Raw genomic sequence first — 14,496 nt, forward strand, 5'->3', positions numbered from 1 at the left:
TATTGCCAATCCAATCCTTCAACAAGCCAGCTGGACAGTTGAATAATAACTAGCATTTGTATAGCTCTTTAAAAAATACTTCATTTGATCCCTACAACTTAAGGGACTTACTCAGGGTCATACAGCTAGTAAATACTTGAGGCTGGATTTGAACTAGGATCTTTCCTATTTCTCCAGGTCCAGTACTCTATCCATTTTATCACCTAGCAATGGGAATTTTGCTTCTTCCTGGTTTCTGAAGTCCAGTGCCATACTTGCTACTTATAATGCTGCCTCTAGCAGTTGAACTAGAACCATTTCTTAAGGTCTGTCTCTCCCAGTGCCTTACTTGCAGTAGTTGCTTTATTGCTTGTTAAATTGAACTTTATTTCAGTTTTGTGATTCTGATTCTCCAGTTTTAGTCACATCTCTTACTGGCTCTACTGGTTTTGGATGTCTGACCATTCTATCCAGTTCTCCAGTTTCCATATAACTTGTCAATTGACAAACTCTTTTGCAATCTGAATCCGGTTTTTTATAAAACCCCAAGTCCCTCCAGGCTAACCATTGTGATAACCACTACCCATTAACTCTTAACAATTACTCTGTTAACATATTTAAACAGTCATTTAAAGTAGATTACCCAGAAGTCTGGAGACTGCGGGGGATTTTCTCCTAATCTTCCTTCTGTGTTTTTCTTGCTGATGCAGTACTCACCTCAAAAGTACTCAAACGTAGAAGCTTTCCCGCCCCCCCCCCCCAGGTATCCTGTTAAAGTGTGGAGCAGAGACTTGGCGATTGTGGACTGGATTAGGTTCCTAAAGGTTGCATTAATCTCTACTGGAGTGAGGGTCCCCATCCACCCACCCAAGGGAATGATGTCTGCAAGACCAAGCCTGGCTGCCCCCCAGTCCCAGACTCCTGTGAAGCAAGAACTACCAATAGTGAAACTTGAAGAAGAGTTTTCTTGGGAGCAGGAATCCATCCATGAAGGAGGTCTGCCCAGACATGAAGCCTGCCGGCAGCGATTCAGGCACTTCTGTTATCAGGAGGCAGCAGGCCCAAAGGAAGCTCTCAGTAGACTCCGGGAGCTTTGCTGTCAGTGGCTACAGCCAGAGGCCCACACCAAGAAACAAATTCTGGAGCTGCTGGTGCTTGAGCAGTTCCTCCTTGTCCTCCCGGGAGAAATTCAGGCCTGGGTGCGTGGGAAGCATCCCAGGAATGGCGATGAAGTGGTGACCCTTGTGGAGGATTTGCAGACAGAGTCTAGCAAAGCAAGGCCAAAGGTAAGAAGGGAAATCTAGCTTGGTGTAACAAAGACTTAGCGGTTGAAGGTTAAGATTAGGCATCATGGGGTAGTAGAAAAAGTTCTGAGCATTCCAAAACTGACTCCCTCGGGCCAGAAAAAAATGGGCCCAATACATTACGATGATATTTAATAGGGAAATATAGAGAGTCCTTTCATTTAGTCTCAGAAATGCCTGTTGCACAAATCTAGGCTAGGAGAGTTATATGGCTAGACAGACATCAGTGTAAAAGGGTCCAAGAGATTTAGTAGACTGGAAGAATTCAGGAACAGGGTAAAGGGTAAAGCACAGGGGAAGGTGGTAAAAGCCCAAAAAAGCTAATGTGATCTTAGGCTGGATTAGGAGAACGTTATCCAGAGCCAGAGGCACCACTGTACCCTGCCGTGGTCATCTAAAATAGTAAGTTGAGTTCGGGGAGTCATATTGTAGGCATGACAGTGGCCATTTTCTAGGCTGTAAGTTCCTTGAGGTGGGGAACCTGCTTTTTCAAAACTCTGCTGGATGAAAATAAAATATATGTACAGGGGTCAGCTGAGATGGGGAGGGAACTTGTAAACATTACTTATTCAAGTTAGGGTTCAGCCAGAAAGGAGAAAACTCAGGGGACCTGAGTGAGAGTGAGCTATGACAGTGTTTGAAAGGCTGATAACATGGAAAAAGAACAAGGCTCTTTTTGACTTGGCCCCTCAAGAGTAGAACTAGGAACAATGGGTGGAAGGTGTTGGTTCCTTTAGGCTCTTTGATTGTTGGTGTTCAGTCATATTCTGTCACATCTAACTCTTGGATGACACCTAAGGTAGTCAGATCGAGTCTCTGTCTTCAATTCGCTGTGACCTTGAGCAAGTTGCCTCCCTTATCTAGACTGTAGTTCCATTCTCTCTCTCTTTTTTTTTTTTGGTGAGGCAATTGGGGTTAAGTGACTTGCCCAGGGTCACACAGCTAGTAAGGGTAAAATGTCTGAGGTCAGATTTGAACTCAGGTCCTCCTGAACCCAGGGCTGGTGCTCTATCCACTGCACCACCTAGCTGCCCCTGTAGTTCCATTCTCTATAAAATAAAGGAAGAATTAATTAGGTTATTTATTTTAAGAAGCTCGTCTAGCCTCTGATTTCTGAGTCTGGTAGATTGGAGAGTAAGTTACTTAGGTTGGAATTGTGGTAGAGGCTTTTGTCCCAATTATTATAGCCGTTAGATAGGAGTTCTGTAGCCTCTTATTTCTATAGAGCTATCCTTTTTTAGGTTATACTAGAACAAATAACTAGATCTGTGGGGTGGGGTGGAGGTGAGTGTACCAGTATAAATAAAGAGTGTCTGGCTAGAGAGCTAACCTGGGAAGTGCTGAAGAATTAGGTTCAGGTCCTCTGCTGCTGTGGGTGACCCTTGGCAGTGACACAGACAAAGGTCTGGAATAGTAGAAGGAATTTCCTCACGGGGAAATTCCCCATACAAATGAAATGAAATCACCAGTTGGGATTGAGGAAGTAGGGGAAGAAATGTCTTCGGGAAAAGGACTTTCTTTCACTTTTTCTAGTGATACTCATTTAATGATCTGAAAGTACATAAGTTCGCTATTTTGTTCTACCTCTAGGCAGCTTACTAAGATGGTCATAGAAAATGGGTACACAGGTAAACATACCATGGATTAGAATGTGGTAAAAGTAACGTGAGAGATAGCCTGGGAATCTGGAAGACCAAGATTCATATTTGGCCTCTTAACAACATACTGGCCCGGGTCACCTGGGGCAAGTCAGTTAACCTCCTAGTGCCCCTGGAAACTCTAAAACCAGAAGTTGCAGAGAAGGTACCAGTTTGCATTGGTAAAGGAAGTTCCTCCCTAGTAGGAGATTCCCACACCAATGTTATCAGATGATCCAATGAAAGGGAAGGATCTAGGAAAGCTTCATGGTGGAGGTAGCATAGAGCTAGTTCTTGAAGGATGGGGAGGGCTTCAAAAGAAGATGGAGGAAGAGCATAAAAAAGGGCATTGCAGGCATCAGAGGTGGGAAAGTGGGGGGACTTGCTGGGAACCAAGCACTGAGGAAATAATGTAAGACAAAAAAGGTAGGTTACAGTCAGATTGTGGGGGCCTTTGAATATTACTCTAAGCAGTTGGATGATAATTCTTTAGGCATTGAGGAGTCACTGAAATAACTTTTTTAATCTTTATCTTCCCAACTGTAATGGTGATCGATTTCTTCTGGTTTTGTCTTCAGGGACTGATGATCAATGTTAATCTCTCAACTTCCCTTCTCTCTCTAACTCTAGCTCTGTTCCTTTCGAACCTTAGGAATTCAACGATGTGCCTTCTATTCCTGTCTTTCTAGAGGTGGCTTTGTTTTAAGGGGTTTAGAGTTTTAATTTTAACTCTTTGAGGAATGAATGACCTCTCACAAGGGTTTCATCCTTATGGGCAATTCCCAGGTCCTTGGCCACACACCCAGATGGACTGTGCCCTCAGAGAAGCCAACAGCTGTGATGACTGGAGAGGAGCCCCAGAAACCCCAACAAGAACCAGCCAAGCCTTCAGAGGGGAAGTGGAGTCTTCTAGCTAGGTCCAAGCAACAGCTAACTCCTGGCCTACAAGGGGAATTCCATCTCTACCAAGAGAAAGGTGAGGAGCTGGGTTTCTTGGGAAAGCTGCGAGTGATCCAAGGTGGAGAATAGGGGCACAAACATGGCAGAGAAAGGGAGTGGGAAATGGTAATGGTTATTTTTTGCTGGGTACAGACAGGGAAGTGTCTTTTTTGCACTAGCAAGTGTTGCCCTGCCTGCCTCTATCCCGCATATGACCTGGGGATGGGGACCAACTGGCCCCGAGGAGTGAGCAGGAAAGTTTCAGGGTACAGTTATGGACCCTTTTATAATGCCTTTCCTTTTTTTTGTTGTTTTTGGTGAGGCAATTGGGGGTAAATGACTTGCCCAAGGTCACACAGCTAGTAAGTATATAAAATGTCTGAGGTTGGATTTGAACTCAGGTCCTCCTGAATCCAGGACCAGTGCTCTATCCACTGTGCCACCTAGCTGCCCCTATAATGCCTTTCTTCTCCCTCAGGCTCAACTATTCCTCAAGGCCCTTCCTCCTCCCAGGAGGAGAGATCCAGAGACCTGGAATTAGCAACTGTGCTGGTGAGCTGGGGGTTGTGGATGTTCCTCTTAAGATTACAGAATGACTGTCCTATTGGGATGCCAAGTCTGGGAAGGGGGAAGAGAGAGGGGGGACAATGGTAACAGGGACAGCAGGACAAAGGACCGAAAGACCAGTTTCCCAACAAATTAACTTTTGGGATTTCAGTTCCTCTCTCCCAAGGAGAAATATAAATTCTTTTTTTGAACTCAGGTCTTCCTGAATCCAAGGCCAGTGCTTTATCCACTGTTCCACCTAGCTGCCCCTGAACCATAAATTCTTTAGACTAGTGGTATCCATCTCAAATAGAAAAGGATGCTTGCATATTGACTTAGAAAACCACATATAAACATCTATGTTTTGCGGTATTTTTATTTCTTTTGTTAAATATTTCCGGGTTACCTTTTAATCTGATTCAGGCAGGGTATCTAAGATCTCTGCTCTAGACTCTTTTTTTTCTTTTTCTTTTTTTTTTTTTGCACGGAGCAATGAGGGTTAAGTGACTTGCCCAGGGTCCCACAGCCAGTAAGTGTCAAGTGTCTGGGGCCGCATTTGAACTCAGGCCCTCCTGAATCCAGGGCCAGTACTTTATCCACTGTGCCACCTAGCTGCCCCCTTACATTTGTTGAATTGATTCTTTTGGGGGGGTGTGTGGCAATTGGGGTTAAGTGACTTGGCCAGGGTCACACAGCTAGTAAATGTCAAGTGTCTGAGGCTAAATTTGAACTCAGGCCCTCCTGAATCCGGGGTCAGTGCTTTATCCACTTCATCACCTAGCTACCCCCTGCTCTAGAACCTTAATGATTTTTGTCCAGTGATTTTTTTCCCAACCTCTTCCTCTGACCCTCTCTGCTCATCTCCTCTTCCCCAAAAGCTCTTCAACTCTCTAACGTACACTTTGCTCCTAATGCTTCCAATCCCTTCTTATTCTATCAGTACTGCCATGATTTGTTCCTAGAGAAACGGACTGGGGGGCGGGGGGGGGGGGTGGGTGTTGAGGCAATTGTCTTTTTATTTTTATCTCTTTCTCTTCCTTGGAATTTCAAGGAGTCTCTGACATTTGAGGATGTCATAGTGGAGAAAGTTTGGCCTGCACCCCCTCTAGGTAAGATTCCTTCATCTCTGGAACTAGGACATTTCTACTGTGCCCCATGTTGGTGGGGTAGAGGGAAGGCAAGCCTTGACATCCCAGAACCTTTGAACTATTGGCAATTCCCTCTCGTTTGACTTTTTAAACAGTTTATCCCCATGTAAATAAGCATTCCAGGAGGGAAAGGGCAACACAATTCAATTCGCCAAGCATATTTTTATGCATTTCATTGTTGGGGATAGAAAGAAAAACCCTTGAGACTGCTTTCTGTTGGAATTTCCTTGCTCCGTAACAGGCTCCACACCAGATCCCTCCTGCTTGCTTGCTCACAGTTCTTCTTGTGGCCCCTGCAGTAGCCACAGTACCCCACACCTGCCCCATCTAGGGAACCTTAAACTGGAATGAGGAGACGGCAAAAGGAAGAAAACAAAGTTTGTAAACTTTGGTGATCTGACCCAATTATCCAGTCCCAACTATACAGCTAACCTATAAATTCTCTGCATTCTCTGCTCAGAGCTGCTCCCACCCTCAAGGGCCTCAGCATAGCTCTGGGGCAGGGACAGATAGGACCCAGTGTCTTAAGTAGATAGGTTTTCAGAAGTAAAGACCTAGTAAGTTTTGCAGACTGAGAAAAAATTACCAAAGACCAGTGGCTGAGCCTTTTTATCTATTTTGCTTAATGTTCCCCTTAACCTAAGAAAGTTTCCTCTTTGTTTATGCTCCCATGGCTCAGAGAAGAGTTTTCCAGGAAAGCAAAATCCAGAAGATTCTAAAAAGGAGCAAGGATACTACAAGAAGAGGGGGCTCAGCCCTGAGTGCTGGCTAGATTCACTCATGCGGAGCATTTACTTAGTCCCAGTCATTCCAGCCAATACAAACAGCCATTGGAATAGCCATGAACAGAACATTATAGCACAGGAGGTTCCAGACTCTTTGAACCTTCTGAAAGTCAGTGCAGTAAAAGGGGAGGGGCAGGAAGCCCAGCATCTTTACAGTCCTGGGATGCTGCTGACTTATTGTGAGAGTGTGACCTGGACCTCATTTTCCTGATCAGAAAAATGGGGACTTTGTAAGAGTTAAATGATACCTTAATATCTCTGGTAGTTCCGAAATTTGATGATTCAAAACCCCCCAAAATGTGTAATCTCCATCAAGTGAAAGTTATACTGGGGTTTTTTTCTAGCTTAGTTCCTTGGAAGCAAGGAAAGGGCCTTATTTGGAACCATGAGACATGGGCTTGAGTACCATTTCTGCCATTGACCTCTTTGTGTCACATCGGGCAGGTCACTCCACTTTTCACTGTCATAGACAATCCTCTTAAGACTCTTTTAAGTTACCAAATTGGTGGAAAGAATTTCTGTACATGAGAGTTGAGAGAGTTAACCTCATTGATGAAGTCAAATGTCAATGGAACCTCACAGATGGTATTTGGTTCTTAGCATCATTCACTCCCTTATTCATTCCACTCCCCGGGGGAACGCAGAGCAAGATTCTTCTACTTCCCCTCCTGAGGGACAGTATTTAGTTGACTGACTGCTTTATTTCCCATTTTCTGCTTTGTGGTTTTCTCCCCTCTCCCCCACATCATTGTTATCAAGTGTTCTTCTCTATGCTGCGCCTGTTGCCGCCATATGTTTCTGTTTTTCCCCCTGCCAGGGCTTGGAATTGGGACACAGAATAGGGAAAAAATAAAGCAAGAAGGTTCAGAAAAACCTGCAACGATTCCAGGAAAGGTGGACAAGGATATTTCCTTGGTTCCCGACAGGGAAGATAGACAAGAGGCTCAATGGAGGGCTGACAGGCCATGGTGCCCTACTGCTTTAGAGAGTAAAGGAATATCCCCCCCTAGTAAAAGTGAAGTTTGGGAGATAAAAGTCTGTGATGTCCAAGAGAAGCCCCAGCCTGTGTCCCAGGAGACACCAAAGACTTCCCCTGAGTGTGGAATAAGGTTTCCCCAGTTGTCATGCCTCCAGGCACACAGAAGAAGCCACGATTCCCTCAAGCGCTACCAATGCCCATGTTGTGGGAAAAACTTTGGCCGTGGCTCCATCCTCAAGCTTCATCTGAGGACACACACAGATGAACGTCCATATGAGTGTTCTGAGTGTGGGGAATGCTTCCGGCAGAGTGGTCACCTGAGAAAACACCAGCAGACCCATTCTGGAGAGATGGCTTTCTTGTGTGCTGACTGTGGGCAGGGTTTCCAACGACGGTCCAGCCTCCTGCGACATTTACATGGCCATGCCAGGGAAACAGAACAGGACATCAAACCAGCCTTCCTGTGTTCCATCTGTGGGCAGGGTTTTCAGCGGCATGCCAATTTTCAACGCCACCTGGGTCTCCATGCCGATGAGAAGCCCATCCAAGGTGTTGAATATGGCAAAAGTTTTCTTCCAGATACCAGTAACCACCAGCAGCAGCAGCAAGCTCCTATTGAGCACAAGCCTTACATATGTGGTGAATGTGGCAAGGCCTTCCAGAGGAGTGAGCATCTGGTCACTCACCAGCGAATACATACAGGGGAACGGCCCTTCTCCTGCCAGGACTGTGGACATGCCTTTAGCCAGAGCTCCCAGCTAGCCAGTCATCGCCGTGTGCACACTGGTGAAAAGCCTCATGCCTGTTCTGAGTGTGGGAAGCATTTTGTGCGCAGGGCTGGCCTTGCACGCCATATGCTGACCCATGGTGGAAAAAGGCCCCATCACTGTGGCCAGTGCAACAAACGCTTCAGCCAGAGCCAGGACCTGAGCCGCCATCAGCGCAGTCACACTGGTGAACGCCCATGCCGCTGTAGTGAGTGTGGGGAGCGCTTCAGCCAGAGTGCCCACTTGGCTCGTCACCAGCGCATACACACAGGGGAGAAACCTCATCCTTGTGACACGTGTGGCCGTTGCTTCCGCAACAGCTCCAACCTGGTACGGCACATTAGGACCCATACAGGGGAGAGGCCTTACCGCTGCCAAGCCTGTGGAAGGAGCTTCCGCAGAAATGCCCACCTGCAACGCCACCTTGGGACCCATCCAGCAACTGATAGTCCTGAAGCAGGCCAAGAGATTAAAGAACTGGCAGGCCCAATCAAGGAGGCTCCCCAGCAGTGTCAACAGTGTGGAAAGAGCTTCAGCCGGGGCTGTAACCTGCTTAGACATCAAGCCATCCACACAGGTGCCAGACCCTATACCTGTAGCCAATGTGGAAGGAGTTTTAGCCGCAATTCTCACCTGATGAGACACCTGAGGACTCATGTGAAGGAGACTCTGTATTAGGTATCTCTAAAACTCTTACTTGGCCGAGATCCAAACCTTGCCCAACACCCTGAGCCCCACCTAGAGGGATCTCTGCTAGGCTTTTATATTGCCAGTCTTCCAAGGAACTGAAAATAAACAGGACAGGGCAATTGGCCTTATCAGGAGGCATCCATCTAGCTCCCTGTCTGTGTGCCATTCTCATACTTCCTTCCTAGTTTTTCCCCCAACCTTTCCTCTCCAAAATGAACAAAGCAAAATAATGGCCTTTTAAAAGTTTTCTTGGACTTATTCCCTCTTAACTTTTCACCCACAACCATCTCACTGATACTTCTCACTCCCTCAACTCGGAGAGAAGTAGATATCCACCGAGGAAGGATAATCCTGAGTATTTCTCCAGTGATCCTGCTTTTGCAGACCTAAAGACTTTGGCCTTTGAACAGTTGAAGTTTCATGCACCCTAAGTAACTCCTGTTTGGGAGCTGGTTATTTTTTTTTTAGACTTTTAAGCATTTATTAAGGAGAATAAGAATTTGGTAAAGAGAGAAGAAAGGCCTAGATTCCTATCTATTAAAGGGAGAGCGCATTTCTAGCTCCCTTCTCCGTCAGCGTCCTCAGGAAAGAGCCTGAGACAGAGCCTGGGAGCTGGTTATTAATAGATCCTGGAACTGGACACCACCCTGTACTGGCAAAGGGCTTAAAAACAATCAAACCAAGCCCTCTACATCACAGAACTTCATGGGGCCAGGGAGTCCCTTATACCTTCCTGTGACTAAATGTTCTGGGTGCTCCTCCCAGACTCGTACCTTAACTACTCTAGGGGTAGGATGTTCAACAAACTCCCATGGATCTTTCAGGAAAGACCTACTCATTGGGCATTTGTGCACCCAGATAAGATTTAAACATTTTTTTCTTTAGACAAAATATTTCTTTAAATTGTTCTATATTCTGAATTTAACCAAAAAAGAGTACATGTGAAACTGAACCTCTAATACACAAAATTTGCTTTTTAAATAAATAAATAAATAAAATAAATTCAACATGCTACTTTTAAAGCAAATCTGCTTATGGTTTTCCCTAAGTTTCCTTTTTTTTTTTTTTTTTGCAGGGCAATGGGGGTTAAGTGACTTGCCCAAGGTCACACAGCTAGTAAGTGTCAAGTGTCTGAGACCGGATTTGAACTCAGGAACTCCTGAATCCAGGGCTGGTGCTTTATCCACTGCGCCACCTAGCCACCCCCCTAAGTTTCCTTCTACACATTTAAAAATTTACCAATGAGCTCTCTCAATACTCATAGCTCCTCTAGAGGCAACTGGTGGAGAAATGGTTAGAGCTCTGGGTCTAGAGTCAGGAAGACTTGAGTTCAAATTTGGCCTCACTTAACTAGCAGTGTGATCATGGGCAAGTCACTTAATCTCTATTTGCCTCAGTTTCCTCAATTGTAAAATGTAGATAACAATAGCATTTACCTTGCAAGGTGGTTGTAAGGATCAAAGGAGATAATATTTCTGAGAAGCACTTAGCACCATACCTGGCATAGGGTAGACACTATAGAAATGCTTATTTCCACTATCTCCAAATGAAAAAATGCCACAATCCTTTTAACAAATAAGCATAATCAAGCTAAACAAATCCACACAGTTGCCATGTCTCAAAATGTAAAACATGGGAATTAATAAAAAAGAATATGAAAGGGGCAGCTAGGTGGATAAAGCACCCGCCCTGGATTCAGGAGGACCTGAGTTCAAATCTGGCCTCAGATACTTGACACTTATTAGTTGTGTGACCCTGGGCAAATCACTTAACCCTCATTGTCCTGCCCCCCCCCCCCAAAAAATCAAATATACATCCTCAATATCTTTCCATGTTACCTCAGAACATTAAATCTAGCCAAATGTTCAACTGTAACTTCCTATGAATACTGCAGAGGTTTCCTTCAATAACTATTTATTGAAGATCTCTGCTTGTTTTTTGTTTTTAATTTTTAGTGAGGCAATTGGGGTTAAGTGACTTGCCCAGGGTCACACAGCTAGTAAGTGTTAAGTGTCTGAGGCCAGATTTGAACTCAGGTCCTCCTGACTCCAGGGCCAGTGCTCTATCCACTGCGCCATCTAGCTGCCCCAGATCTCTGCTTGTTGATACGGAAAAATAGCAAGAAAAATGATTCCTGGGGCAGCTAAGTGGCACAGTGACTAAAGCACTAGCCATGCATTTAGGAGGACCCGAGTTCAAATCCAGCCTCAGATATGTGACACTAGCTGTGTGACCTTGGTCAAGTCACTTAACCCTCATTCCCCTGCCCCCAAAAAGAAAAATGGTTCCTGTTCTCCTGGAGTTTAGTGTCTATTAAGGGAATATAACTCCCGTGCAGGTATAACTCAAAATAAAACTAAGATTAAGCTGTGGGAAAGGGACTCTGCATTTCAAGGCCTGAGGAAGGTCTTACTCAACTAGGAATCAGAGAAGGCTTCCCATATAAGATGGCTCTTGAAGAAAGGGTAGGAATTAACTGAAGGAAAGGATTTCAGAAATAAGACCAGGGTAAACAAAGGCAGAGAAAAGCAGATGGAGATGGTAATAGGGCATGATAGCACCAAATTGTTGAGGAGTTTTAGTGTCAACAGTAAACTTTTGTGTTCAGTTGATAATAAAGAGTGTTCTATTTCTTGAAACTGACGTGGGGATTAAAGGTAATTTTGCAGAGGAATTGAATCAGACTGGTGCCAAACCATAGACCTGTATTTCATAAATTTTACTTTAACTCATGGAGGCTATATTGCTTAACTGGATAGACCTAAGAGCAGAGCAGAGCAGAAAGAGAAGACTGGGGCAACAAGGGAAGGACATCGGGGCAGCTCCTCTCAACCAGGGCAACATCTTCCAAAAAGGGGGCTAGCAACTGACATCTCCAAAGTGGGACAAAAAAGATTAATGACTAGGAAAGGGGATTTCTAGCATGGAAGGTTCTAGGTATCCATCAATGAGGATTTATTAAGTGCCTCCTATACACTAAGCATGGTAAATACAAAGACAAAAACAACCCAGGGCTACTAAAGGAGTTTATGTTCTATCAGAAGAAACATGTACTTTAAAAAGTAAACATAAAGCAAACAAAGTAAATTACAACAATTTGGTGACCTTTTATGGTATTCCCAGAATTTAGCACTGTGGCTGGGAAAAGGCACTTAAAAAATGCTTGTTAGGGGCAGTTAGGTTGCTCAGTGGTTAAAGCACGGGCTTTGGATTCAGGAGGACCTGAGTTCAAATTCAGCCTCAGACACTTGACACTTACTAGCTGTGTGACCTTGGGCAAGTCACTTAATCCTCATTGCCCCGCAAAAAAAGAAGAAAAAATGCTTGTTGACTCACATCTCAGGAAAGTCCTCATTGGAAATGTCACTTAGACTGAGCTTTGTTTTTTTCTATTCTTCATTTATTTATTTTTTAATATCATAAAGTATTTTATATTATTTTCCAGTTACAAGTAAAGATAGTTTTCAACATTTGTTTTTTATAACATTTTGAGTTCCAAATTTTTTCCCTCCCTCCCTTCCCTCACCCCTCCCCAAGACAAAGAAATCTGATGTGTTATATATGTACAATCATAAACATTTCTGCATTAGTCATGTGAAAGAAGAATCAGAACAAAAGGGAAAAACCTCAAAATACAAAAAAAAGAAATAGTATGGTTCAATCTGCATTGAGATTCCACAGTTATTTTTTCTGGATGTGGAGAACATTTTCCATCATGAGTCTTGGATCATTGTAATGCTGAGAAGAGCTAAGTCTGTCACAGCTGATTATCACACAATGTTCCTGTTACTGTGTACAAAGTTCTCCTGGTTCTGCTCACTTCACTCAGCATCATAGACTAAACTTTTAAAAGCAAACCAGGGGGACAGGTAGATGGCGCAGTGGATAGAGCACCAGTCCTGGAGTCAGGAGTACCTGAGTTCAAATCTGGCCTCAGATACTTAACACTTACTAGCTGTGTGACCCTGGGCAAGTCACTTAACCCCAATTGCCTCACTAAAAAAAAAAAAAAAAAAAAAAAGCAAACCAGGGATTCTAAGAGACAGGAAGTTCTTGAGTGTATTCCAGGCATTCCAATATGATGTACATGGAACAGCAGATAGGCCAGTTTGGCTGAAATATAAAATACAGGAGTGGGAGTAAGGTATAATAAACCTGGAAAGAAGGAAGGGCTTTAAATGCCAAACAGAAGTTTGTATTTGATCCTAGAGACAATAACAGGGAGACAACTAGCTTTTGAGCAGAGGAATGCAATGATCAAACCTGGGCTTTAGGTTTAGTTGTGTAGGAGATGGATTAGAGATGGAAGAGATTTAAAGTAGAGACACCAATTGGGAGGCTTTTTCACAGTGCAGAGGAGAGATGATAAGGACCTGAAGAGAGGTTGAGGTAGGCAGGAAAAGGAAAATAGTGAGAACCTGAAAGGCTAGGTTCAGGAAGATCACTAGCTTTCTAGTTTGCCAAAGAAAGCGCTGAAAGTTTGGGAGCAAAAGAATTATGTAGCCAGATTTTTGTATGAGGATGATACATTTGGCAATATTATAGAGCTTTTTTTGTTCTGGTCACTGACCTCGTTAGGGTTTATATGTCGTACACCTGGAACCTTTGAGTCAAAGGATAAAGCCCTTTTAGCCACTTTATTTGCATGTTCCAAATCGTTTTCCAAAATGGTTGTATTAACTCATAGCTCCCAAAGAGTTGCATTGGTGTACCTGTCTTTCCAAAATCCTTCCAGTATTGACTATTCTCATCTTTTGTCATCTGCCAATTTGCTGGGTGTGAAGAGAAACCTCAGGTTTGTTTTTGTTTTGTATTTTCCTCTCCAGGTGGGATTTGGGGTATTCTTTTTTTTTTTTTTTTGGTTTTAAAAGTGTAATACTGTCTATTTTGCTTCAGAAGACATTTCAGCATTCTAAACATACAAAAAAAACCCAAAAACCCAGAACGTTCCAGATTGTGTTTAAGAACAGACTTTGTTTTTATCCTTGCCCTGGCTTGCTGTTTGATACAAGGCAGAACTCTACAGTTTTAATTTTAAAACTACTGCAGGGGGTGGCTAGGTGGCGCAGTGGATAAAGCACTGGCCCTGGAGTCAGGAGTACCTAAGTTCAAATCCCGCCTCAGACACTTGACACTTACTAGCTGTGTGACCTTGGGCAAGTCACTTAACCCCCATTGCCCCACCAAAACCAAAAAACTACTGCACACTTAAACTAAAAAGAAAACCAAAACTCCAGACACTTTTTTCATGCCAGCCGACCCCCCCCCCCCTTTGTGACACCTAAGAATGGGTGCTGGGTGCTATTCCACTATATATACAGAAAGACAACTTTTAAGCTAAATGAACACCCACTGCAGTGTATCTGCAATCTACCCTCACAGTGTAGGCTTTGGGTTTGCAGCCCCTTAGGAAAGGCAGAGTCTCATGTCCCCTCAAGCCTGGACTCCCCCAAGAATCTGTCTAGAGGTGTGGGGTTTTGTTGTTTTTACAAACTATAGATATGTACAGTTTATAACCCAGAATTTTCTAGCCAATAACCATATAGTTAAACACCACCTTACGGATTGAAAAAAAATGCCTGAAAACATTTGTAAATGCTTGTTTTACACCAACAACAAAAGTGCAGAGTGAGGAGAACAGAGAACGCCTTTTCATTTTTAAAAATGTTTGGAAATATGTACAACTTTGATACAGTTTCTGGGCCACTTCATGTAAAACCAG

The 14,496-nt window shown here is 43.9% G+C and overlaps 1 protein-coding gene across 1 annotated transcript; it reads left to right on the plus strand.

Annotated features, from left to right (window-relative positions):
* Window positions 1-857: 857 nt before the first annotated feature.
* Window positions 858-8,762, plus strand: ZSCAN10 (zinc finger and SCAN domain containing 10). Its single transcript, XM_043999793.1, has 5 exons — window positions 858-1,265; window positions 3,707-3,896; window positions 4,338-4,411; window positions 5,457-5,514; window positions 7,156-8,762. The coding sequence occupies exons 1-5, from the start codon at window positions 858-860 to the stop codon at window positions 8,760-8,762; spliced, it is 2,337 nt and encodes a 778-aa protein (XP_043855728.1).
* Window positions 8,763-14,496: the final 5,734 nt, after the last annotated feature.

Source organism: Dromiciops gliroides, chromosome 1 (genome assembly GCF_019393635.1).
Source record: "Dromiciops gliroides isolate mDroGli1 chromosome 1, mDroGli1.pri, whole genome shotgun sequence".
NCBI lineage: Eukaryota > Metazoa > Chordata > Mammalia > Microbiotheria > Microbiotheriidae > Dromiciops > Dromiciops gliroides.

What these genes read in the sequence shown, in the direction of transcription:
- ZSCAN10 (XM_043999793.1), top strand. Translation starts at nt 858, where the DNA reads ATGTCTGCAAGACCAAGCCTGGCTGCCCCCCAGTCCCAGACTCCTGTG. An exon ending in CTAGCAAAGCAAGGCCAAAG is followed by an intron (nt 1,266 to 3,706) that starts GTAAGAAGGGAA and finishes GGCAATTCCCAG; the next exon opens with GTCCTTGGCCACACACCCAG. An exon ending in TGGAATTAGCAACTGTGCTG is followed by an intron (nt 4,412 to 5,456) that starts GTGAGCTGGGGG and finishes TGGAATTTCAAG; the next exon opens with GAGTCTCTGACATTTGAGGA.